The 24985-nt window shown below is 55.4% G+C and overlaps 2 protein-coding genes across 4 annotated transcripts; one reads left to right on the top strand and one right to left on the bottom strand.

The window, feature by feature from the left end:
- Positions 1-4100: 4100 nt before the first annotated feature.
- On the top strand, positions 4101-14983 carry AEBP1 (AE binding protein 1). Its single transcript, XM_053608420.1, has 21 exons — positions 4101-5274; positions 6893-7234; positions 7735-7806; positions 7912-7983; positions 8102-8215; positions 8294-8380; positions 9085-9162; positions 9332-9409; positions 9513-9566; positions 10245-10354; positions 10436-10575; positions 10869-10953; positions 11050-11194; positions 11299-11384; positions 11678-11801; positions 12123-12319; positions 12418-12597; positions 12825-13176; positions 13259-13398; positions 13509-13608; positions 14082-14983. The coding sequence occupies exons 1-21, from the start codon at positions 5022-5024 to the stop codon at positions 14696-14698; spliced, it is 3426 nt and encodes a 1141-aa protein (XP_053464395.1). The 5' UTR covers positions 4101-5021; the 3' UTR covers positions 14699-14983.
- A 126-nt stretch (positions 14984-15109) lies between these two features.
- POLD2 (DNA polymerase delta 2, accessory subunit) lies at positions 15110-23110 on the bottom strand. Of its 3 annotated transcripts, none has more exons than XM_053608422.1 (11): positions 22980-23110; positions 21406-21679; positions 18233-18354; positions 17887-18010; positions 17472-17586; positions 17181-17379; positions 16828-16908; positions 16506-16663; positions 16268-16395; positions 15694-15795; positions 15110-15362 (listed from the first exon to the last, which is right to left on the bottom strand). In XM_053608422.1, the coding sequence occupies exons 2-11, from the start codon at positions 21623-21625 to the stop codon at positions 15202-15204; spliced, it is 1410 nt and encodes a 469-aa protein (XP_053464397.1). In that variant the 5' UTR covers positions 21626-21679; positions 22980-23110; the 3' UTR covers positions 15110-15201. The 3 variants fall into 3 exon arrangements, 2 of the variants coding, with proteins under 2 accessions (XP_053464397.1, XP_053464396.1); XM_053608421.1 differs by lacking the exon at positions 22980-23110 and adding an exon at positions 22800-22950; XR_008383585.1 differs by lacking the exon at positions 22980-23110 and adding an exon at positions 22800-22951 and having other exon boundaries at positions 15316-15362; positions 15694-16182.
- Between the last annotated feature and the right edge of the window lie 1875 nt (positions 23111-24985).

Below are 24985 nucleotides of genomic sequence, written 5' to 3'. Positions count from 1 at the left end.
CAGTTGCTATCTGGCTGTCCTTTTTATAATGCAGAGTGAGAATTTTCCCTACTGTGTTTGATAAATGTTATCCAGGTTCCATTGCCAAGAATGTGTTGTCCAAAAGGCCTGCTTAGTTTTTAAAGGTGGAACTCTACCCTTCACTTGGTTTTAAGTATGTATGGAATGTTATGATAGAACATTTTAGTAGTTCTCAGACATGGAAATGGTGGGGAGACAAAAACGTACATGTGAAATGAACTCAATATTTTAAAAAAATTCATTTTCAGTATATTCTGATAGAAGTCAAAAGCTTCTATGCAAAGCTCTCTATCCCTCCTTAGAAGACTTTCCTCACCAAGAATACAAAAACTCCTATATTTTCTTTTTTTTTTTTTTGTAGAGACAGAGTCTCACTGTACTGCCCTCGGGTAGAGTGCCGTGGCGTCACACGGCTCACAGCAACCTCTTAACCCTTGGGCTTACGCGATTCTCTTGCCTCAGCCTCCGGAGCAGCTGGGACTACAGGCGCCCGCCACAACGCCCGGCTATTTTTTGGTTGCAGTTTGGCCGGGGCTGGGTTTGAACCCGCCACCCTCGGCATATGGGGCTGGCGCCCTACTCACTGAGCCACAGGCGCCGCCCTATATTTTCTTTTAATACTTCCATTGTTTCTCTTCTAACATCTGTATCTTTTTTTTTTTTTAATTTCCATTTATTTATTTTTGCAGTTTTGACCAGGGTCGGGTTTGAACCTGCCACCCTGGGTATATGGGACCAGCGCCCTACTCCCTGAGCCACAGGCGCCACCCCTAACATCTGTATCTTTTTTAATCTGTCTGGAGTTAATTTTGATGAAGGCATAAGGTAGGGTCAAACATGATTTATTCCACCAGCCCCCATTTTGAATGACCCCTGCTTCTCTCTGATTCAACACTGGGCTGATTGTTGCCCTCAGTTGTCACGTGTCCTCTTCCCATGTCCTTGGGCTGCAGAATTACTCATCGGCCTTGGACCCCTGCCTACCATCCCCACCTTGCTGTGGTGACCCCCACCCCAGCCGAGTCTCCCCACAGCTGGGCCTGATGTCTGCCCTGCGGTGAGTGGAAGGAATTCAGCATTAACTCTGCTCACTCAGCAGCCAGGCTCCAAGAGCACACAACTGTGGAAAATCACATGTGGTTTTCCAGTAGTTGAAAACCAAGGAAATTGTTCTGCCAGTTGTGAGGGTGACTAGACACTGTCTGGGAGACCTCAGTCCTCATGGCTCTGGGAACCACCCCTCCTGTGGGCCTAATCAGGCTGACCCCACTGGTGACATCCAGAGAAGTGGGTGTTTCTAGGGGCCTTTCCCAAGAAAGAGGAACAAGAGGGAAGGAGCCAGGCCTGGTCCTTATTCTTTGGTTCCTACAGGCAGATCCAGGACTCCAGGAGAGACAGAGAGGGGCTGCACATGTGATCCTGGTGGGCTGGTGCCAGGGCCCAGGCTTCCCGTGTCTCTACTTCCCCACACCAAACACACAAGCTAGTATAGAAGTAGCACCCACAGAAAGGGTATGCTGGACCATCTCTTGGTACACACAGCCTCACTTCTTCCAGTGGCCTGACCTTGTGTGTCTGAGCTGCTGCCACAGTGGCCACTAGGGTGGGTGTGGAGGATCAGGGCCCTGCCTCCTGGGCCCTGCTGCTGCTGCCTGCCCCCAGGCCCTGATGGCTACCCTGGTTAGAACTCACACTGGTGAGTGGCACGTGAGTTTTAATCTCTGGCCAGGCTGGGGCACCCATGGTAGTCACATGATACTCAGGAGCTGCAGCTTGGGCCTCAGAGAGAGGAGGCCGTTGACGGAAGGCCAGAATCTGTGGAGCCCATGTGGAAAGAGCTTTTGGTTTAGCCCCAGAGGTTCTAGATTGGGCCTTCTCCATCACTTACATGCTTGTGACCCGAGCAAGTCATTTCTCCCTGGGTCTCAGTTTCCTCTCTTAAAAATGGTAGCATACACTTACTTAGCAATCATCCATTCAATGCCCAGTCTGTGCCAGGACCTGGGTGCCCTGAGGAGCCTTTTCCCTCTAGTTGCTGACTTCCTGTCCCGCACTTCGTCCCCTCCAGTTTCAGCTTTTTCAGAGAAGATTACGCATTGCGTAATCTGAAAAAGCTGAAGATTAAGATTGTGATTGCTGCCTCTCTGGGTCATGCTCAGGCTCATGTGCTGCTGGGAGCTCCATAGATACCTTCTGAATGAACCAAAGAAGCACAGACAAAGACACTCAGAGGTGGCGGGTACCAATTGCCTTGGCACCTAGAGGTGACAAGGAAGCTCAGGCTGGAAAGGGGTGGTTGAAGGATGGATGATGTTTTGTTCTGTCAATTGAGAGGCCTGTGGCATAGACCAGAAGAGGTCACAACCTTCTGGTCACAGTGACATGGGGTGAAGGACATTTAATTCTGTCTCCCACTGATACAGTGCTGCAGACCCTGGGCCATCTTATCACAACTTCTGGAAGCTGAGGCATGTCTTCCTGGGTGCAGCAAGCACTGGGTGGGTTTCTGCTGAAACCTTTAGTCTTGACTAACTCCTCACAGGCCCTGCGGCTGCTTCTCTGCTCAAGGCAGGGCATGGGCCCAGGGCTAAAGGACTTCCTGGGTGCAGGTCTTCAAGTTGAGTGGGGGTCCCAGCCCCTCACCAAGGGGAGGAACATCAGCTTAGCATGGAGAGCAGATGCCCACCCACTCTGTCCACCTGCCCAGACCCTTAAGGATAGAGAGCCCCTGACCCTTTGGCACTCCCTGGGCCCCAGCTCCCTCCAATAGCTTTTGCTCATGTTTTTGTTGGTGACTCACTGTGGCTAAGGAAAGGCTCTTTCTATTCCTTTTTCATTTTCTTATGGCTTCTGTTTTCCCTGGCAGAGAATGTGGGGCCCAAATCCAACCCATGTGTAAGCCATTCCCAGGGAAGTGACGTTTCACAGCCCCTCACCCAGCCTCAGGCCTCTTGGCTTGATACACTGAACTGGGGGCAACAGAGCAAATTCCCAGAAAACATTTTGAGAATGATGATTCAGAGGTTTGCAGAGGACAGCGAAGGGTAAGAGCTTGCTTCATCCTGGCTGCTGCCAGGGCTGGCCTGGGGACACATGGCAGGCAGAGGCTGGCTCAGGGGCGTTACGGAGGGCTGGCTGCTGGGGGCTGCTCTGAGAGTCCCAGTGGGTAGAGTTCAGGTTGGTCTCTGAGGGGAAATGACCAGAACTAAGAACCCTGGGCTGTGAATGCTGAAAATGTGGGCTAGGAACAGCATGTGCATGCTCCTGGTTAGTCCACACCCATAAGGGGATAGGGAAACAGGTAGACAGTGCTGAGCCAGGAGGGGCAGGCCCAGGACTTGACACAGTTGCCCTGCACATTTAAGGAAAGCCACTGAGCAAGCAAAGGAAGGGCTGTGGAAGGACAGAGGTGTGAGAGGGCATGAGACCGCCCTGTGATCCTTCTCCCAGCAAGCAGTGTGGGTCCTGAGCCCAGCAGTCCTCATAGTGGCCTCTCTGGCTGCTGCCTGCTCAGCCTGCCTCAGGGCCAGTCTGGGACCAGGTGCTTCCTAACCCTCTGTTCTTCTTTCCTTTTGACCCAAGGTCCAAATTCTGCCCTGTTGATCATCCCAGGGGCTCCCAGTACTTTCCTACATGACTGCTCCTCTTGGGCCAGACCCTCACAGACAACCTGGGCTTAGGGCTGGCTGCTGCTGAACTTGGCCCATGTGTTTTCTCTTGCTTCCTCATTCCTTCCAGCAGAAACAGTCTAGGACTCTGGCCTTAGCTGTGATGACCATTTGGACCCAGCCAACACTTGCTCCTCAAGAAGCCTTATGACAAACATCAAACACCATGAAAAGCATCCTTGATGAATCCTGGGATCCTTTGAGGATCTGTGTGCCCCCTGTGCCCATGTGGTAGCTGGAGCTATTGTAAATACTTTTTTAAAAAGTGGGTTCTAGTAAGGAGAAGAAATGGCTAATTTGTCCACGTTGGGATGTGGGGGGAGGGTGCCCAGGGACAATATGCCTTTATGTGGGACTCCTACCCTCAGCAGAGCAGTTGGCTGCCTCCCAATAGAAAGTGCATTCCCACAGCACTGTCCCTCCCTGGAGCTAAACAGAGGGCCTGGCCCCACACATACCTGGAGAGGTTGGCTGGATGAATGAATGAAGTTAACACTGGGGTTCAGCAGGGGCCACCTGCAGAGACTTCAGAGCTAGGAAGGATGGAGTGGCCCTTCTGCAGACCCCTAAGTTGCCAAGGGTCTCCGAGGCCTGAGGTCCGTCACCCCTGGCGGAGCCAGAGGCCCCAGTGGGCTCAGGGTTCCAGCTTAATGGAGGTGGCGTCTAGAGCAAAGCAGAGGAGGGGGACACGTGCCCCCTCAGACCGGCAGCCCTAGACCCTCCACCCTTTCTTCCCTCTCTCCAAGCCCTCTGTTCCCCAGTCGCCTCTGTCCCCAGACTCCGTGTCCGGGCCTGGGTCTTAGACTGGGACGCTGCCCTGATGCCCTTAGTTCGCCCTTCCGACAGCACCAAGAGCGAGGCGCCCGGACTGCTAGGCACCCCTCTCACTCCCGCAGCCCCTCGGTCCACTCCTGGCTCCTCCCCCTCCTTCTCCTCCTCCCCCAGTGGGGTGGGGAGCCGGCTCCGGAAGCCCCGGAGCCCCCGCCCCGGCCCCTGCTAGCGCTTTGGAGAGGGCAATCCGCGCGGGAGCGCACCACGCGGGGCTGGAGAGCCTGGTCGCCGCCAGTGCCTTGGAGACCCCACCAGCCCTGAGCCCCGCCGACCCCGGAGACCCCCAGAGCCTCTCCTCGGATCCCCTGGCCCGACCCATCCCCTCTCTCGCCCCTTCCCGGAACTTCTCGCCCGACCCATCCCCTCTCTCGCCCCTTCCCGGATCCCCTCGCCCGACCCATCCCCTCTCTCGCCCCTTCCCGGATCCCCTCGCCCGACCCATCCCCTCTCTCGCCCCTGCCTCCCCCACCCTCCAGGGAGCCCCCAGCGCGTGCCGTGGCCATGGCGGCAGTGTGCGGGGCGCCCTTGCTCGGCTGCGTCCTGGCGTTGCTGGTCCTGTGCCCCGGCGGGCGCCCGCAGACGGTGCTGACGGACGACGAGATCGAGGAGTTCCTCGAGGGCTTCCTGTCGGAGCTGGAGCCCGAACCCCGGGAGGACGACTTGGAGGCCCCGCCGCCGCCCGAGCCCACACTGCGCGTCCGAAAAGCCCAGGCTGGGGACAAGTCAGGGACACAGGCGGGGGAGACCGCAGAAGGTAAGAGCCTGGCGGAGGCGGGGCGTCCGTGGAGTGGGTGGGGGTGCTGGGCAGCTGCGTGGGGGCTGGCACCTCAGGTAAGAACAGAGGGACAGAGTCTGGACACTCCCCAGTCTGCCCAGGGGGCGAATGGCTCACTGATCCGTGCGCCAGCCCACATGCCTGGTGGGACACTGTGCCAAGCCGAGGTCAGTGCTGGCCTGAGGCCCATGGGCCTGGAGGCACATCCAGCACTGGGCAGCAGGGCCGCTTTTAGGGGCCAGTGGCTCAGATCGTCCTAGTCCCTCATCCTTAGTCCTCTGGGCCTCAAGAGGGACTAGACTTGAGCCACTGGGGACTATGCTGTGTCCCCACCCTGGGCTGTGCTGTGTCACTACCCTACCATCCTAATGGGGCCCCCCACTGTCTGATGGCCGCACAGCTCAGGCCTCCCTCCCTCCCTCCCTCCCGCTGCCCTTGCCTCCTACTCCAGGAGCACACAGACAGGTGAGGGGTTTGCAGAAGACCCACTCCCCCGGCAGGGCTCTAAGGTGCCAGTGGTGGTGGGTTGTCTGGAGTTACTATGGAAATTAGATGAGGTGATGCATCACCAAAGCATTTAACACAGGGTCTCTTACATAATCAGTTGTGAATAAATCTTAACTGTTTATTGTGGACGGGTGGCAGAGGGTCTTGTGATCCCTCTCTCCCAGGAGACTCCAAGGCACCACTCATCATTCCTGATGTCAGTAGCCTCCCCCCCACCCCCCCATCCCCAGTTCTGGATCTTTGCTGCTGTCCCCCTGTCCCCCCCCCCCACTGGCCTGCCTGTGGCCCCTCCTGTCTCTAGCTCCTGCTTCAGGCTTGCCGTCTGTCTGTCTGTCTGTCGATGGGATGCTGTTGTAGCAGCACTGCTTTTCCTGGCTGTCTATGTTTTGTAACTTTTCCTGTATTTCTGCGAAATTCCCCTCTTGTTCCCCCACCTCCCATTAAGTTCTCAACAGCATTTGCAGCTGTGGCTTAGGGTCTAGGGAAGATTCCCGCAGAGCAGACACACATCCAGTCCCTGCTCCCCCTCCCAGACTTTCTGAAATGAGCAAGTAGCCACAAGCTCCCTTCTTGTCCCTTATGTCCCCTGTGTAGTCCCCAGATTCCCCAGGACCCCCCCTCATCCTTCCAACCCACTCCAAACCCTTTACTTCTTGAAATGGGATCATGTCCTTCACTTGGTACGGCCATTGGCAGGGATAAGCAAGTGCTCCTCTAGGCTTGGATGGCTCAGCTACCTCTCTGCCCCTCTATGCCCAGCATAGAATAGTGGACATTTGGTGAATGAATGGCTTGTGAGGGGCTCCTGTTGACATTTTGGCAGGTGGAAAGAGAAGGGCCTCTCCCTGGGAGCTGAGCACCCCCTGCTCGGTCTTTAGAGAGGCAGAGACAACCCCAAACTTGCAGAAAGAAAGCCCGGGTCTAAATCCCAGCTGTGCCACCTGCTAAGTGACTTAACCTCTCAGTTTCCTGGTTCACACTGGGAACTGACAAGAGCCCCTAAGACCAGGCTGTGGACGTCTGAGTGAGGGGTCACATGGGGGCACAGAGTGGGCTCTGTTAATTTGACCTGAGTGTGCATCTTGGCCAGCACCTCCAGGAAAGGCCAAAGACAAAGGGAAGAAGGGCAAGAAAGACAAAGGCCCCAAGGCGACCAAGCAATCCCAGGAGGGGTCCCCCAGGCCACCCAAGAAGGGGAAGGAGAAGCCACCCAAAGCCACCAAGAAGCCCAAGGAGAAGCCACCAAAGGCCACCAAGAAGCCCAAGGAGAAGCCACCCAAAGCCACCAAGAAGCCCAAAGAGAAGCCACCTAAGGCCACCAAGAGGCCCCCGACAGGGAAGAAGCCCCCCACCCTGGCCCCCTCAGAAACTCTGGAGTGGCCACTGCCCCCACCCCCCAGTCTTGGCTCTGAGGAGCCACCCCAGGAGGGAGGTTTGTGCCATGTTCTTCAGGGTTATGGGCTGTGACCTGCTGGAGTGGAGGCGGGAGTGGTGGGGGTTCAAGGTGGTGTCCTAGAACCCTGCTTCTTATAGACCCTCAGGTCCCCCCTGGACAGTGCAACAGCCTTTCCTTGGTAGGGAAAAGACCTAGCAGCCTAGGTCTTAGGCTAGCAGCCTGTGGGTGAAGATGTCTATTCCTTGGGCCCCTGCCCATGTGTCCCTAAGCTCTGAAACTACAGGATGCCCTCCTGTGTTTCCCTGCTGAGGGTGGCTTTGTGGCAGAGCCTCCCAGCCACCAGGATGGGCTCCCCAGAAGGGAGGCAGCCTAGTTGTCAGGCCCTATACGATGGCAGCAGAGTGTCAAGGGCCACAGAAGGCCTTCTTGGAGAGAGCTTACCTTTAGGAGGGTGTTCGGGTCTGTGATAGCCTCAGCTTGCAAGGTGGTCATATCAGGCCTCCTGCCCACCTGTTTCTGGACCTCCTGTGTTGCAGGGGAGCCCTTCCCAAATAATTGGCAGGGCCCAGACGAGGAGACCCATGTGGAGGCTAGGGAGCCGCAACCTGGTGAGTGGCCTTCATCTGCCCGGCCCCAGGGTTTTCAGAACTGAGGGGTTTCCCAGAGTGGGCCTGGGTGGGGTTGTCACACAGCTACCAGCACTTTTCCTTCAGAGCCGGAGGAAGAGACTGAGTTGCCCACACTGGACTATAATGACCAGATAGAGAGGGAGGACTACGAGGACTGTGAGTAGGACCCTGCCACCCCTGCCCGGGTCAGACTCTGGCCTGGGGGCCCACTGAGGGTCCTAGCTGAGGCCTTGTCCCAGCCTCGGGCCCCACTCAGAGCCTGCCTCCCCCTCAGTTGAGTACATTCGGCGCCAGAAGCAGCCCAGGCCACCCCCGAGCAGGAGGAGGCCCGAGCGGCTCTGGCCACAGCGCCCCGAGGAGAAGGTCGAGCCCCCGGAGGAGAGAACTGGTAGGAGGCGGCAGCAGAGGAGGATGGGGGGGGGGGCTCAGGCCTTCCATCCCACTCCTCACCTCCACACCTCCACAGAGCCGCCTCTGAAGCCTCTGCTGCCCCCGCTGCCCCCGCTGCCCCCCGACTATGGGGATGGCTACGTGATCCCTACCTATGATGATAGTGAGTACCCAAAGCCTCAAGGTCAAGGGACACACTTGGGGTTGGCCTTGGGGCCAGGGGTTGGTTTAGGAGCTAGCTGTGGTGAGTGACCTACAGCTACCTTGCTGTCCCTCACCTGGGTGCCTGGGTGCCATCCTCATCCTGACTGTGCTGCCTTGTGCCCTCTTTCTGGTTCCCGACGTCACTCTGGTCCCCGCTTGGGTGTCCCTAGGCTCACCCTAAGCCTTGTCACCTCTATCGGTCCCAGCCCTTCCCTGTCCTGTGCCCTGGTCAGCTTCCTGCCAGCATGTTGTCCCCATACCCCAGCCTTCATGGAGCCCAAGGGGCTCTTGCCACCCTCTCACTCGTCCCCACCAGTCCCTCTAAGTTCTGGCTCAGTCCACAAGACACCCCTTCTCCATTCCTCCTGGCCACAGGAGCCAGCTGTCACCCAAGGCCTGCCCTGGGTACTACTCCCTTCCTGGCCCTAACTCCTCCCTTCCGCAGGCCAAACCCTGCCTGGGGGTTCAGCAAGGTTTTGCTCTGCTTCCCCCTGAGCTCAGGCTGCTTCCTGATTCCTACAGGACCTCTCTCCCCGCTTGGCCATCTCTCACCTCGGGTCCTCCTCCCCTTGGCCCAGTCCTGCCCTGCAGGGCCTCTGTGCCCTGGAAGCTGAGGCCCCATAACAGGTCAGGGCTCAGCCTGGCTCTCCTCCACCCCCACAGTGGACTATTACTTTCGGCCTCCTCCACCCCAGAAACCTGACACTGAGCGCCAGACAGATGAAGAGAAGGAGGAGCTGAGTAAGTGGGACCAAGGGGTGCCCACAGCAGGCATACTCCTAGGGCCGTCTCCTGCCTGCCTGACCCACCCACATGCCCCTAGCTCAGCCTGACTCCAGCCAGCGTGCCCTCAACCCCACCCACAGCCCAGGGCCAGGCTGACAGGCCCCTCCTACCTTACACCCTCCAGAGAAACCTAAAAAGGAGGGCAGCCCCAAGGAGGATGAGACTGACAAGTGGGCTGTCGAGAAGGGCAAGGACCACAAAGGTGTGTGGCTGGGGCCAGGGGCCAGGGTCTCTGCGGGGCAGCATCTGGCCTCCTGCTAGCCTCCCAGGCTCTCAGCACGACCCTCTCCCATTATTGTCCCTAGGACCCCATAAGGGTGAGGAGTCGGAGGAAGAATGGACTCCTAAGGAGAAAGTCAGTGAGTGGGGTCTAGTGGGCGGGTGTTGGGGGCCACAGGATAGGGATAGAGGGACAAATGATCTGCTCAAGCCTATAAATGGAACCTGAACCTGGATGTGCTAATGGAGCTCCAGGTCCCCAGAACTCTTTCCTGTCTTAGATTTGCAGGCCTAAAATGGGTCCTTGGGAGCCAAAGAACTGTGCTTGGCTGTTCTGCTCTGGGCGCTTGGCTGTTCTGCTCTGGGCCCAAGGCTGGCCTGTGTCAGGAGAGCAGTGGCTCTCTAGGCCCACTAGCAGCAGTAGGGGAAGACCTGGACCCTGCATGGAGAGCAAGGCCACCAGTTGCCTTTGCAGGTGTCCCTTTAGGGAAAATGTGCAGATGATCCTAATCTGGATGATGTCTGACAGGGGCTCTACATGTAATTTTGTGTGAGCTCCTTGTCCCCTGAGAACTGGGCCTGGTCAGCCCATTCTTTAGAAGGGGAAGCACAGGCTGGAAGTGGAAGCAGCTCCTGGCCTGAGCTTGAATCACTTTGGGGTGGGCTAGTGTGGGCACCAGGGAGATTGGCCAACCAGAGCTGCCCTCTGACTGGTACCCTCTGATATTTGGGGAGTAGGCTCTAAGCTCCTTGGTTTTGGGTTTGGTGGAAGGAAGGATAGAGCTAGTGAGTCACCAGCCTGGGGTTTGTGTCCCCAGAGTGTCCTCCCATTGGGATGGAGTCACATCGTATTGAGGACAACCAGATCCGAGCTTCCTCCATCCTACGCCATGGCCTGGGGGCACAGCGCGGCCGGCTCAACATACAGGTAGGCATCGCAATAGGTCTGTCTCCCAGCCAGGCAAGGGGCTCCACCACCTCTAGTCAGCTTCCTGCTGCCCCTGGACAGGCTGGTGCCGACGAGGACGACTACTATGATGGAGCCTGGTGCGCTGAGGATGATGCAAGGACTCAGTGGATCGAGGTGGACACCAGGAGGACCACCCTGTTTACAGGCGTCATCACCCAGGGTCGAGACTCCAACATCCAGTATGGTCATAGGCTTTTGGCAGGGGCCAGTGGTTCCAACCACAGATTGTGTCCCATTTGAGACATTCTAGTGGGCTCTTGAGCTAGCCCAGAGAGGCCAGGAAAGCCAGTGAGGGGCTGACCCTGCCCATAGCCACTCAATGGGCATAGCACCGTAGCTCCTGACCTGGGCCTTGCATCACATCCCTGCTAGTTCTTCAGTTCTTAGGCCTAGAGGACGAGGGCTCAGGTCACCTGAGGGCCTGGGACAGGAAAGCAGAGCAGTCTTGCCCTGACTGCCATCTGCTCCGCAGTGACGACTTTGTGACCACCTTCTTCGTGGGCTTCAGCAACGACAGCCAAACATGGGTGATGTACACCAATGGCTATGAGGAAATGGTTAGTGCCCAGGCCCTCAGCTCTACTCACACTGTCTGGGCTGGGCTGGACTCTTGGAGGGGGTGGGGGTGACACTCTGAGGCTTGCCTCCCCCAGACCTTCCATGGGAATGTGGACAAGGACACGCCTGTGCTGAGTGAGCTCCCGGAGCCCATGGTGGCCCGTTTCATCCGTATCTACCCACTCACCTGGAATGGCAGCCTGTGCATGCGCCTGGAGGTGCTGGGGTGCCCCGTGTCCCGTGAGTGCAGAGGGGCTGGCAGGGGCTCAGAGGGGAGGCTGGGGTGACCTGGGGGTGGGCTGGCAGGCAGCTGGCTCAGGGCCCTGCCTGCCCACCCTCCATAGCCATCCACAGCTACTACGCACAGAATGAGGTGGTGGCCACTGATGACCTGGACTTCCGGCACCACAGCTACAAGGACATGCGCCAGGTTGGGAGCACTAGTCCTGGGGCCAGGGGTGGGACCTGTTGGTGGACTGATGCAGGAACATATGCCTGGTGTTTCCAGCACCTGGTCCAGTCCCTGCAGGTTCCTAGGGACCTCACTGAGAGGCCATCTCTCACCTCAGGAAGGAGGCTAGTAGCTGGGGGCTGCCTGAGAGGGGCTGGAGTTCCCTGCAAGGGCCATAACTGTCCCTCCCCATAGACTAGACCAAGGAGTGGGAGAGGGCTGGTCAGTACAAGTAAGTTGTGTGATTTGGGGTCCTCTCCCCCCACCCCCAGCTGATGAAGGTTGTGAATGAAGAGTGCCCTACCATCACCCGCACATACAGCTTGGGCAAGAGCTCTCGAGGGCTCAAGATCTATGCCATGGAGATCTCGGATAACCCTGGGGAACATGAGCTGGGTGAGAGTCTGTGGGGCATTATCTGCCTTGTGCCCTGGAAGCATAGCTCAGGACAGGGCTCATCTTCCTCTCCTCTGAAGGCTTGAGGCAGGGCCCTGGCACTGCATCTGGGCCTGTACTGCTGAAGTGCAGACACTACCATCTCCTGCCTGTTCCTGGAGTCCCTCTGGGGGTTCAAGCCCTTTTTTCTGGGCCCTACATGCCTTAGCTCCCCAACTTCCCAGCTCCCCAGCTCCTCGGGTATGAGGTGGGTCTGGGTCCTTCCTCAGACACCCTGGGCCTCTGGAGAGTGAGTGAGTGCTGAGTCTCCTGCTCTTGCAGGGGAGCCTGAGTTCCGCTACACAGCTGGGATCCATGGCAATGAGGTACTGGGCCGAGAGCTGCTGCTGCTGCTCATGCAGTACCTGTGTCGTGAGTACCGGGATGGGAACCCCCGCGTGCGCAGCCTGGTGCAAGACACGCGCATCCACCTGGTGCCTTCTCTGAATCCTGACGGCTACGAAGTGGCAGCACAAATGGTTTGTGTGGAGGGTGGTGGGGTTGGCCAGGGGCCTGGGAGGCAGGACTGGGGGGAGAGGTATGGTTGGCCAATGCCCACCCTGCTGGATCCCTGCAGGGCTCAGAGTTTGGAAACTGGGCACTGGGACTGTGGACCGAGGAGGGATTTGACATCTTTCAAGACTTTCCGGATCTCAACTCTGTGCTCTGGGGAGCAGAGGAGAGGAAATGGGTCCCCTACCGGGTCCCCAACAATAACCTTCCCATCCCTGAACGCTACCTTTCCCCAGATGCCACGGTGAGGCTACAATCTGGCTGATATGTCAGGGGTGGGGGGACCAGCTTGGACTCTGGGATCCTCTGGGCTTGGAGGCAGGGCTGGCAGTAACTGGGTTCTAGGTGCTGAGGCTCTGGGGACTGCAGAGGGGAATGTGACAATTGGTGTGGGGCTTTGTAGAGGATGATGTGGAGGGACATGGGCACCTGAGTCTGCAGCCCTGACCTCACAGGCACTGGCCACCCCAGGTGTCCACAGAGGTCCGGGCCATCATTGCCTGGATGGAGAAGCACCCCTTCGTGCTGGGAGCAAATCTGAATGGTGGCGAGCGGCTTGTGTCCTACCCCTATGACATGGCCCGCACGCCAAACCAGGAGCAGCTGCTAGCAGCAGCCATGGCAGCTGCCCGGGGGGAGGATGAGGACGAGCTATCTGAGGTCCAGGAGACCCCAGACCATGCCATCTTCCGCTGGCTCGCCATCTCCTTCGCGTCCACCCACCTCACCATGACTGAGCCCTACCGGGGAGGCTGCCAAGCCCAGGACTACACTGGTGGCATGGGCATCGTCAATGGGGCCAAATGGAACCCTCGGTCTGGGAGTGAGTCTGCCTAGGAGGGGCTGTGGGTGGGTGCCTGGCTTGAGGAGGGTGTGACTGCAGGTTTGTGTCTGTCCCCGGCCAGCTATCAATGACTTCAGTTACCTGCATACCAACTGCCTGGAGCTCTCCATCTACCTGGGCTGTGACAAGTTCCCTCATGAGAGTGAGCTGCCCCAAGAGTGGGAGAACAACAAAGAAGCGCTGCTCACCTTCATGGAGCAGGTGGGGTGGCAGGGGCAGCACGGGGACAGCGGATGGGAGGGAGGGAGTAGAGGCCACGGGGTGGGGTGGGGGTCTCTCTCGAGTATCACCAGCCCTGCCTGCTTCCCCAGGTGCACCGAGGCATTAAGGGGGTGGTGACTGATGAGCAAAGCATCCCCATTGCCAACGCCACCATTTCCGTGAGTGGCATTAAGCATGGTGTGAAGACAGGTACCTTGTTTGCGCATCTTTACTCATCTTCCCAGGAAGACCCCGCCAGAGAGGGGGAATGGGGGGGGGCCTGGGAATGTCTGGGGAATCTGGAGACGGGACTCAGGGTGGGTGGGCGGGGCCTGGAGACAGGACCCAGGGTGGGTGGGTGGGGCCTGGAGACAGGACTCAGGATGGGTGGGTGGGGCCTGGAGCTCGGGCTCCGGGTGGGTGGGGCCTAGAGGCAGGACTCAGGGAGGGCGTGTCCTGGGGCGAGACTCAAGGAGGGTGGGCGGGGCCTAGACGTAGTACTCAGGGAGGGCAGGGTCTGGGGAATTTGAGGTCAGGACTCAGGGAGAGTCCGGGCTATAGCAGGACTCAGAGGGCAGGGACCCAGAGTCTGGGGAGCCTGGGAGCAGGACTCAGAGAGGGAGGGCTGGGTAAGGGGGTGAAGGAGTACGCTTTGGGGTAGCCAGCACCCCTTCCCTCTGCAGCAAGTGGTGGTGATTACTGGCGCATCTTGAATCCGGGTGAGTACCGAGTGACAGCCCATGCAGAAGGATATACCCCGAGCTCCAAGACCTGCAATGTGGACTATGACATCGGAGCCACCCAGTGCAATTTCATCCTGGCTCGCTCCAACTGGAAGCGCATCCGGGAGATCATAGCCATGAACGGGAACCGGCCTATCCCACACATTGACCCATCGCGCCCCATGACGCCCCAGCAGCGGCGCCTGCAACAAAGGCGCCTACAGCACCGGCTGCGGTTGCGAGCACAGATGCGGCTGCGGCGCCTCAATGCCACCACCACTGCAAGCCCCCACACTGTGCCCCCCACGCTGCCCTCTGCGCCCCCCACCATCCTGAGCACTACCCCGGAGCCCTTGAGCCTTCTACCCCCAACCACTACTGGCTGGGAAGAGTTCGAGACCGAGACCTACACGGAGGTAGTCCTGGAGTATGGGACTGAGGTGGAGCCTGAGCTGGAGCCAACCTGGACCGAGGTAGAGGAGGAGGAGGCAGAGGAGGAGGAGGAGGAGATGGCCACTGGCCAGGCATTCCCCGTCACAACAGTTGAGACCTACACAGTGAACTTTGGGGACTTTTGAGATCAGAGTCCCACCAAAGTCCCAGCCCAGCTACAGCAGCACTTCCCGAGCCTGCCACCCAAAGTCACCTCACATGTCAACACATGGAATGCCCCCTGGTGTGGACCCTACAGGAAGGGTCAGTCCTGTCCCTGCACAATGTGTCCGGGACCTAAGAGCCAGAGTCTGTCTGTGTAAGGCTCTGGCTCTGCCAGCTGAAGGACAGGGCTGCTGCAGTGTTGGGGGTTGGGGGTGGGGGGCAGGTCAAGGGAGCCAAGGTCACTTGAATAAAACAAGCTCATGGCACTGTCCTCTCACATTCTGACAAGCTCAGGGAGAGGGAAGGAGGAGTCTGGCTAATGGGCACAGGGCCTTCCGGTCACTGTGGGTCCCTGCAAGAGGTTGAGTACCAAGTGCCCAGGAGCTCACAGCCAACATCAAGTGCTCCAGCTTTATTTACAGAGCTAACACTGCAGGGAGTGAACAGCCTCCATCCGGCCTCTCTGGCAAAGGCTGCCCGAGAGTCAGAGGTCCAGCCCCAGGCCTCCCAGGTTGTCATCATCTGCCCCAAAGCCTGAGAAGCTGATGGGCTGACAGGCCAAGCTGCGTAGGTTCACGAGGCAGGCAGTCTGTGTGGCACTGAAGTCGGGGACAGTCACCAACAGCACTCTCTGGTCCTCAGGGCCTGCAAAAAAGCCGCATGGGACCCACCTTAGGTTCTGGGTAAGGCCTACCTCAAAGAGAAGCTGTTGGAAGTCAACAGTTCTCACTGGCACACAGTGGAACAGTGGCCATAGGATACCAGAGATGAGTCCTGACAGAAGCCTACCAGTTGGCCACTTAGCTTGGTTCCCTGCCATAACATGACGGCCACTCAGCAGCCCCTGGATTATCCATCCCATAGGGGCCCAGGGAACTCCACAATATAGATTTTCTTCTCTGGGAGCCTCATCCCCAGGTAAGAGCAAATCCCTCATGACAGTGCAGGCCCAGGGCCCCTGGAAGACAAAAATTACCTTGGATGATTTTGGAGCCAAAGCTGGGGGTGTTGCCACAAAAGTAGACATGAGGGCACTCCAAAAAGATGAACGGGTCAGTTTTGTAGAAGGGGTAGCAACCTGGAGGAGAAGGGCCTATTGCTGAGCAGGGTTCCTCAGCCTCAGCACCAGGACATGGGCTGGGCAGTCCCACCAGGGCCTTACACACCATGTGGACCAGCATCCTTTCCTTTCCCACTGTGTGCCAGTAGCAGCACCCCCAGCTGTGACAACAAAAGCACCTCCAGACATTGCCACATGACTCCAGGAACAGGTCAGCTCACTCCTGCTGCCTGTGCCCTTCAGGGTGGGCCTTGGGTGAGGGTGCTGTGCTCTGGTCAGCCAGGCTTCCAATACACTCCCATGGCCTTCAGCCCTGAGCATGCCTTGGCCATAGACAGAATTAAGATTCCAGAGTAGCTTCCAGAACAGACATCCAGCTTCTCAGCTTCTTAGGTCTCAGCAAAGCTGGCAAGTGCAAACCCGTGGTGGGGACCTTGTGCACATTAGGGCCCAGCCTTTTGCTCCCACTCCATGTGACTGAGTCTCTTACCTAGGGTGTCAGGGGCTGTGGGGCTGATGTGACCAACCCGCAGGGTCCACTCAAGGATATCCAAGTGATCCTCCATGCTGCTATATCGAAAAATGTCACTAACATTCTGTCCAGATGTCCCTAGGAATCTGTAAAGCAAGGCTCGGCTGACCCCTGGGCATGGTAGGGTTGGAGACAGAGGGAGGGGGGCTCCTTAGGCAAAAGGCTAGGTCAGATGAAGCATGGCTGCACTGGTTACCTGACTCCATCGATGGTGGCCTGGTAAGGGTTGGTGACCAACTGAAGCGTGGAGTAGGCAGTAGCCAGTGGGAACATGCAGGGGTGGAGGGGCTGCTGGGGGAGTGTGTAGTTGGTAGGATCAAATTCACCTGGCATCACATCCACAGGCACTGAGGCCTGGAAGGCACAGGACAGGGAGAGTTCAAAGACCCCGAGGGAGCCCACGCCCCTACACCCTCTGCTCTGGCCACTCCTGCCCTGCTTGCCCCTTTGCCCAATGGCAGCTTCAAGATTGGAATCTCCATTCGCCTCCCCCTCTGCCAGCCCTCCAGCCTGCTCACGCTCAGCTGCAGAAGGATCTCATCCAGCATCTTCACAGCCTCCACGCTGGCTGCCTGGGTTTTCTTGGTGAGGTACTTGGCCTGGAGTAGAGGGCCAGGAGGCTATGAGGCCCTGAACACTCAGAGCCCTCCTGGGTCTCAGGCTTAGAGGAGAGCAGAGTCCCCTCAGCAAGGAAGACCCTCACTCCCCTTAGCACCCACTACCCCCAGGGAGAGCCTGGCAGGAGAATGAGTCCCCAATGCAGAAGGTCTCGCAGTCACTGCAGGATACTCCCCACCGACCTGCAAGACCCTGCCGGTGTGCGACTCTCTGTGGGGAAGATGGGGCTGAATGCAGCCGGCAGGCTCCATACCTTATTGATAGAATCTCTGCTCTGGGTGTTGTGGCTGAGGAGGTTGCCAGCAAGGATGACCCGAGACACGTGGGCAGCGCTGCACTGCTCCCCTTCATCCCCAAGCTGCCCTGTCACCACGTCTACCAGCAGCTGGGTGCCCAGTAGGCTCTCGCCTCCACCTCCACCCAGGCCCAGACCTGATACCAGCAGCACAAACCTATGGGAGAAGGTGGGCCCCCCAGGGTGCTGAGAAAGGAGGCAGCCCCTCCCAGGTGGGCCAGGCCCCAGCCCCCGGGTGTAGCTCCTCACTGGTCTGTGTCGCGGGTGGGCATGGGCTTCTGTGGAGCAAGGTCAGCAAAGCAGTGGTCCTCCACAAGAAACTTCCCATCTTCTCTTACGGAGCCAAGTACAGCCAGGACTGTTCCTGGGGAGCAGCAGTGTCAGGTCTGAGTGGGGAGCCCCAGGTGCCACCACCTTCTTCCTGTCACTCAAATGGGCAAAACCAGCCAATTTCCTTCAGCCACACTGGTGAGTTCTCACTGAGGACTCAAAGATCGATTTCTACTTCTGGGGTCACTGGCTTTTGGAGATGGGTCTCCCCACCAGGTCTCATCCACTCTGACGGCTTCCTACTACTTGAGCCCTCCCTCTGCCCTCAGTGTACAGTTGTGCAGGCCCCTCAAGGCACAGGCCACTCTGCCACCCCACCCTCCAGACGCTCTACCTGTGACCAACTTTGACACATCAATGGTGCCTTTCAGTTTGATACGCTGCAATTCATCTTCTAAGACTAGCTCATCATCTGGGTGGATATACTTGCTTCGCGGAGGCTGGGGGAGCAGGTTGTGCTGGAACAGAGAGAGGGGAGGCAGTCTTCACCAGAGCCAACCAACCTGCTGTGTTAGTGAAATGACACTGGCGTCTCCACTCCTCCGGAGCTTGGTATCTCTGGACCTGCTCCCCTGCCTCCCATGGGCAGGGACTCATCCCCAACCCGCTAGCTTTACAACAGGCAACACATCAGGGAAGTGTTTTAGGGGGAGCCCGCATCTGCCCAGGGGCTGTCTCACCTCCTCACTGATCTCTCGCAGGATGGATGGCTGGAGCTGCATGGCCTTGAACAGAGTCCCCACCACACAGCACTTTTCCCCAGGCTGCAGCTCACACAGCTTCTTTACTTCGACTCCACTGCCTGGGGCATGAGGGGCAAGACTCAGACACCAAGCAGCCCCCACCCTGACAAAGCCCAGGCCTCCAGCACAGGGCACTTATTGCCCTCACTGGAGCGCTATAGCCAGGAGAGAGAGAATCAGGTACAAGTACAGGGCGGGTCAGTCATAGGAGATGAGGGACTCAGGGTACAGCTGGGCCCTGGATGCCAAGTCCTCAGAAGAGGCAGAGAGTGCAGTGATGTGACCACACGTCCAGGGATGCCAGGGCAGCTACCCAAATCTGGCAGAGGCCAGGAAGGAACCAACCCCACTGACACCTGGATTTCAACTTCCAGCCTCTAGAACTGTGAGAGAATAAACGTTTGTTGTTTTAAGTCAACCAGTTTATGGTATTTTATTACTGTGGCAGCAGGAACCTCACAGAGAGTAACTTCACTTGCATTCTAACACTGACTCTTAGAAGGACACATGCCAAGTGTCAGCAGAGACCCACCCTAAAAAGTCTTTGAGTTTTCTTTAAGTGTTTGGATTCTTCTACCTTGCCCTCCACCTTCATCCCTTGAAAACAGATACCCAAAATGTGGACTCTACACCCTCCACCTGCTCTGCTCCCTATGCAGTGGCCCTGTTACCCAGAGCACCCGGTGCCATCCCCTCAACCCCTTCTCAGGATCCTGGGAGCAAACAACACATGGGAAGGATTTGGCACACTCAGGAGGAAGGTGTGAAGAGTCATGCCCCAGTCTTGCCCCTCATGCCCCAAACAGTACAGACCCACCTGGGCTGTGGGGTGAAGGCCAGACCAGACCCTCAGCCCAGCTCAGTCCAACACAGCATAAACTCCTGCTGCTTGGAATAACCAAGAACATTCCTCAGATCTACACCATGGGGAGTAACTCAAAACAAGATAAGGAGGGCGCCAGCACGGACAGGAATGCCAGACACCAAGAGAAACAGCAGACCCCAAATCCCCACCCACCTCTCTCTCTCTGCCCTAGGTGGCCCTCCCTGAGTGCTGTACATGTAACTCATCCAGCCCTGAAAATATACCAAAAGCAGATATTATCACTTCCACTGAGGCACAGAGGTTAAGTAATGCGTCCAAGGTCACAAAGTTAGGATCTAATCTTGTGCCCCTGAGCACCAGGTAGAATAACACAGCCCTGTAACCGAGGGCGAAACGACAACCTTCTACTCAGGTGACGGGTTGGCATCAATCTCAAAACTGGACACAAAGGCCAAGTACCCACTGAGCCTACTGTCTAGGAGGGAGAGAGACAACAGATGAGGAGTAGCCACCAGGACAAGTGCTACGAAAAAATGGGAAGCTGAGGGAGGAAAACAAAGTCTGCCCTGGTTGGTCAAGGTGACGAAGGGCATGACACTTTGCTTCAGCTGACATTGTTAAGGAACCCTGGGAAGACTAGGGAAAGAGTGAGTCAGGCAAAGGGAAAAGGCCACAGCAGAAGGGGCTTGGCACATTTGAGGAACAGGTGAGTAGGAGGCAGGTTGAGCCTTGGTGAGGAAGCCCAGGCCACACAGAGAAGCCATGTGAAGGCATTCAACCACCAGGCCTGTGAGCAAGCTATGCTATTGCTCTGCTGCCAGTCACCCCATTCATCATGGCAGCTGTCTGATTTCCTGACCACAGTCTGTCAGCAGAGTGAAATGGCTGTAGTCCATCATTGGGCAGGATGTTAGCAGCTACAGCTACTGGAAAAGGAGGGTGCTGCCACAAAGAATCTAAAGAATTAGGCCTGACCAGTGAGTGAGCCTTGATAGGACCCAAGGAAGGTGTCCCCAAGGCTTAAAGGAAAGTGAGAAAAATTTTGGGGAGCCAGAGGAAGGAGCCCTTGTTACACTGTAGAGGAGAGGGAAACAGTACTTTTGCCTCAGGTAAAGAAAATAGAAAACACCCCTAATGAATTTGATGATCTAGTAAAGAGGTTTCTGGGCCTAGTGTTCTCCCAGGTGTCTGTAATAACATTAGAGTCCATCCAGTGGCTGGTGTGGGAAGGATGGGCTTCCCAAAGCTCCCTGGGTGGTTCAGTGTGCAACCTGAGCTGAGATCTGGTGTTGGGGACAATAAAAATGAGTAAGATATCACAGTCTCACCTACAAAGACCTCAATTAAAAAACTTAATGGGACATGAATTTGAAAATACATGGAAGCTTGGTGCCTGTAGCTCAGTGAGTAGGGTGCCAGCCACATACACCGGCTGATGGGTTCGAGCCCAGCCCGGGCCTGCTAAACAATAATGACAACTGCAACCAAAAAATAGCCATGCGTTGTGGCAGGTGCCTGTAGTCCCTGCTACTTGGGAGGCTGAGGCAAGAGATTGCTTAAGCCCAAGCGTTTGAGGTTGCTGTGAGCTGTGACGCCACTGCACTCTACCGAGGGTGACATTGTGAGACTCTGTCTCGAAAACAAAAACAAAAACAGAAAACTACATCGAAGGCCACTCTCATGCAAATGATAAGAATGGGGTAATGCATCATCACTCAATAGTCAAAGGTGGGAGATGGAGGGCTCTGCTTCACCATGAGAACAATCTAACTGTACGAGAGATCAGAGGGGAAGACATGGGAAAAGAACTGAATTCCATAAGCTACTTTATTAAGAAAGACAAAGAGCCCAGCGGACAGGGGAATTTCATGGCCAACACATAGGAAAAGCTCAGAGGAGAGGCAGACAGACCTCAGTTAACAGACAGGGCCCCCAAGATCAGGGGGTGCATCACCACCAACCTTGGCTCTTGACATCAGTCTGCCAGAATGAGTTAATTTGTGGGCAAATGGTTGAGTAAAGATAGGAAAAACATGTTCTTCTGCCAATAAAATAATCACTGTCACTGCCAGGACAAAGCCCTTACCTCAGACCAGCCTCTAAACTAAACCTAACTTTAAACCCATAAATTACTTAATTCAATCCTTGAAACTGAGAGAAAAAAAGTTAGTTTTCCCAAGGTAATGGGAGTGGGCTAAATCAGAGAAAAGTTCCAGTTCTCTTGCAGAACATTTCTAGGATCTGGGCTGGTGGGGTGGATACACCTCTCCAAACTCTCACTTACCCCAGTACTGCTTGGCCTGGTTCACCAGGAAAGGTCTCATTTGGATGAGGCGGGTGGCATAAATGTGGGCGTACTGCCGGCTAAAATTGCGTTCCCCCAGCCGGAAGGGTTGCGAGGAGTTGGTGTAGGTTGCCACAGGCACCCGGGCAAAGGTGGCATTGTTGGATGATGGTGGGGACAGCAGAGTGTGGGCTCTCTGGGCAGCCTGCTCGGAAAACATGGTCTATGCTCCTGGCTTGTTCTATCCAGACAGCTTCACCAAGGCCAAGGGTCACTGTGAGAATAGAAAGGCATTTTTGACCCCTAACCATTCCTAAAGCAGCAGCTCTCCTGGTGTCTCAGCCAAGCTGACCACACTGCGCCCCAAGGGCACTGGGAAAGCTATAGTCAACACCAGACATCACATCCACCTGGAAATTTATTGTGGCTGGACAACCATATCTTACCCTGTAACCTTCATCCAAAAAGGGAGAAAAGTAAGACGAGGAGCATTTGCCCCACCTAGAGTCTTTCTGAACACCATACTCAGGTGTTTACTGCCTGCTCCACCTGGATAACTACCAGGGTCTCAAGTTGACCACGCCCCAAATGGAATTCCTGATCTGTCTCCATCTAGCTCTCCAGCACCTGCCCATCTCCCAGGCATGAGACCTGCCTTATTAAGTAAGCCTACCATAAAATAATATGTCTATTACTAAATAATAAAAATAAAACTAACAAAACCACAAATCAGTCACTGCTCTGCTCAAAACTCTCCAAAATTTCACTTCACTGAATAAGGCCCCAAGTTCTTAGACTCTCTTATGAGATCTGTTCTTTCCCGCCTGTCCCTCCTCACAGCAGGGGGCTTCTTCACTCCAGTTGGCTCCTCTGCCATGTGCCTATAGGGCTAACTTGTGAAACTCCTTGAAGTCCTTAATAATTTACTCATCTTCTCACCTGACAATCTGATTTACAACTGCAGCCCTTCCTGGTACTTCTGCTTCTCCAAATGCATTGCTGTTTATGGTATTTCCCTTCTAATAAACTATATATTTAAATTTTTGTTGTCTGCCTCCACAGACTAGGCCCTATGTTCCAGGAGGGCAGAAATGTTTTTGTCTTATTCCTGGAAGTACTGCCAGTACTTGGAACTGTACCGTCTTCTATGTAGCTACTCAATACCGGAGATGTGGAGAGTGCAACTGCATTTCGCATAGTAGTACAAAGTAATACTACCGATATATTTATTCGGTTACCAAATTGATTTCTGCTGGGGTTTTTTAGTACACCTATTAGCAAGTTTAAAATTCTGTAATTTTCTTTTATTCTATCTCCACTGGCTAGCACTGGCCTAGGGCATACATTCTGCAACGTGCTGAAAGAGTAAATGTGAATGAGCTTTCAGCCCAAACCTGCTTGATGGCGGCAGCAGCCAGGCCGCCTTAGCCCGGACGAGACCGTGGGCGGCCCTCCAGCTCAGATCCACGCGGCAGGAACGCCCACCAAACCACTAGCGCACGGCCCCATGAGGCCGGCTCTACGGCCTGGATCTGTTGTCCTGCACGCACCCCACTCCCGGAGACCCCACTCACCCTGTGGCGTGCCGCATCCCGCCAATCCTCGCGCGCCTGTCCCGCCCCTCGCCACATCCCACCAATCCGCTGCGCCCGCCCCGCCCTTCACCTCATCCTACCAATCGCCGCCCTCCCTGCCCATCCATCACCACGCGCCTCATCCCGCCGACCACCGTGTGCCCCGCCCCCTGATGCAGTCTGCACTCTCAAGGGCTACGCCCCCGGTTTCCCAGGCAACGCGGGGTGGGGCCTGCGCCGCGGTTCCAGTGTTGGTCATTGTGCTTGCGGTGGGTCGGTTGCTAGCGTGCTGACTGCGTCACCCCTCCTGATGCCCAGGTTTCCTAGCAGAGCTGCTTTCCTGAAGTGATGGCGACGTGCAATCAGGATCCAACAGAAGGAAGAAGGTCCAGCGGCCACACTCTGGCCGGGGAAATCGGTGCTTTCTGAGCGCTTTCGGCCTGTCAGCGTCTGCGCCCGGGAAGCGGATGGGCTGTTTCAGAGTCTGCCCCAACCTGCCTACAGCTGCGCACCAGCCACCATCCCGATATTAATTTCTGGTGTTCTCGTTTTCCCCTTAATGTTCTTTCGTACGCATCACGTCTTCCTTGGTGTCGCCCCTTCACTTTGAGAATAATGCTCATATTTTGCATCTCCACTAATTCCTAGAATTCCTCACCGAACCCAAGGTTGCTTTCCATGAGAAGATTTTTTTGGCCACTAACATCCCCCTACCGTGCTCTGATTAGGGTTAGGGTTGTTCCTGGAAGTACTGTCCCTCAGCGCATATTGTTCTGCTCTTTCTTTTATTTTTTTCTTTCTTTGAGACAGAGTTTCACTATGTCGCCCTCGGCAGAGTGTCATGGCGTCACAGCTCACAGCAACCTCAAACTCTTGGGCTTGAGCGATTCTCTTGCCTCAGTCCCAGAGTAGCTGGGACTACAGGCACTTGCCACAAGGTCTGGCTATTTTTTTGTTGCAGTTGTCATTGTTGTTTAGCAGGCACGGGTGGGTTTGAACCACCAGCCTTGGTGCATGTGGCAGGACCCTTAACCACTGTGTTATGGGCACTCAGCCAAAAATTTAATATATTAAATATGAAAAACGCAATGGACTTGGTACTGTTCTGAAGTATTAACATGTTAATTCATCTCCACACGTAACTTTTTGAAGCATGAACAATTATTCTCCCATTTTTCAGGTAAGAAAACTGAGGCAGAGAGGTCATCTAGCTAGCGAGTAATAGCTGGGATTAATGCAAAAGTGGCTGAACTTTTACAGTAACATTATACTTTTTCCCTGGGCTACTTCATCCATAAAATTGTACATGTATTGGGCAAACAGATAATTTTACTTCTTCCTTTACAATCTAGATGCCTTTTATTTCTTTTTCTTGCCTAATTAATTTGGCAAGAACTTCCAAAACTTTTGAATTGAAGTGATAACAGTAGGCTTCTTTGTCATGCTTCTGGTATCAAAGGAAAATCTTTTAGTCTTTTAACCATTGAGTATAATGTTAGCTGTAAATTTTGAGTTTTTCGTATATGGACTTTATTATTTGAGATGGTTTCCTTCCATTCCTAGTTTTTTGTGTCTTTTTGTTGTTGTCGTTGTTATTTTTCTTATTCATGAAAGAGTGTTGAATTTTGTCAAATACTTTTTGGGCATCAACTGAGATGATCATGTTGTTTTTCCTTTCCCTTCTATTCATGTGGTTGATTACATTTATTGATTTTTGTTATGTTGAATTATTGTAGCCTTTCAGAAAAAAATCACACTTGGATTTACAAACCACTTGGTGGAGTTACAAACCAAAGCTACAGCAATACTAGCTTTTATGATTGCCCTTGTATTTTCTTTTGCCAGATAATTTTTTGGGTTTCTTTGAGACATCTCACTCTGTGGCCATGGGTAGAGTGACCTTGGGCTCAAGAGATCTCCTTGCCTCAGCCTCCCAAGTTGCTGGGACTACAGGCATCTGCCACAATGCCCAGCTAGTTTTCCCATTTTTAGTAGAGATACAGGGT

The sequence above is a fragment of the Nycticebus coucang genome, chromosome 11 (assembly GCF_027406575.1).
Source record: "Nycticebus coucang isolate mNycCou1 chromosome 11, mNycCou1.pri, whole genome shotgun sequence".
Taxonomy (NCBI): Eukaryota; Metazoa; Chordata; class Mammalia; order Primates; family Lorisidae; genus Nycticebus; species Nycticebus coucang.
This window is presented reverse-complemented; position numbering and strand designations above follow the sequence as displayed.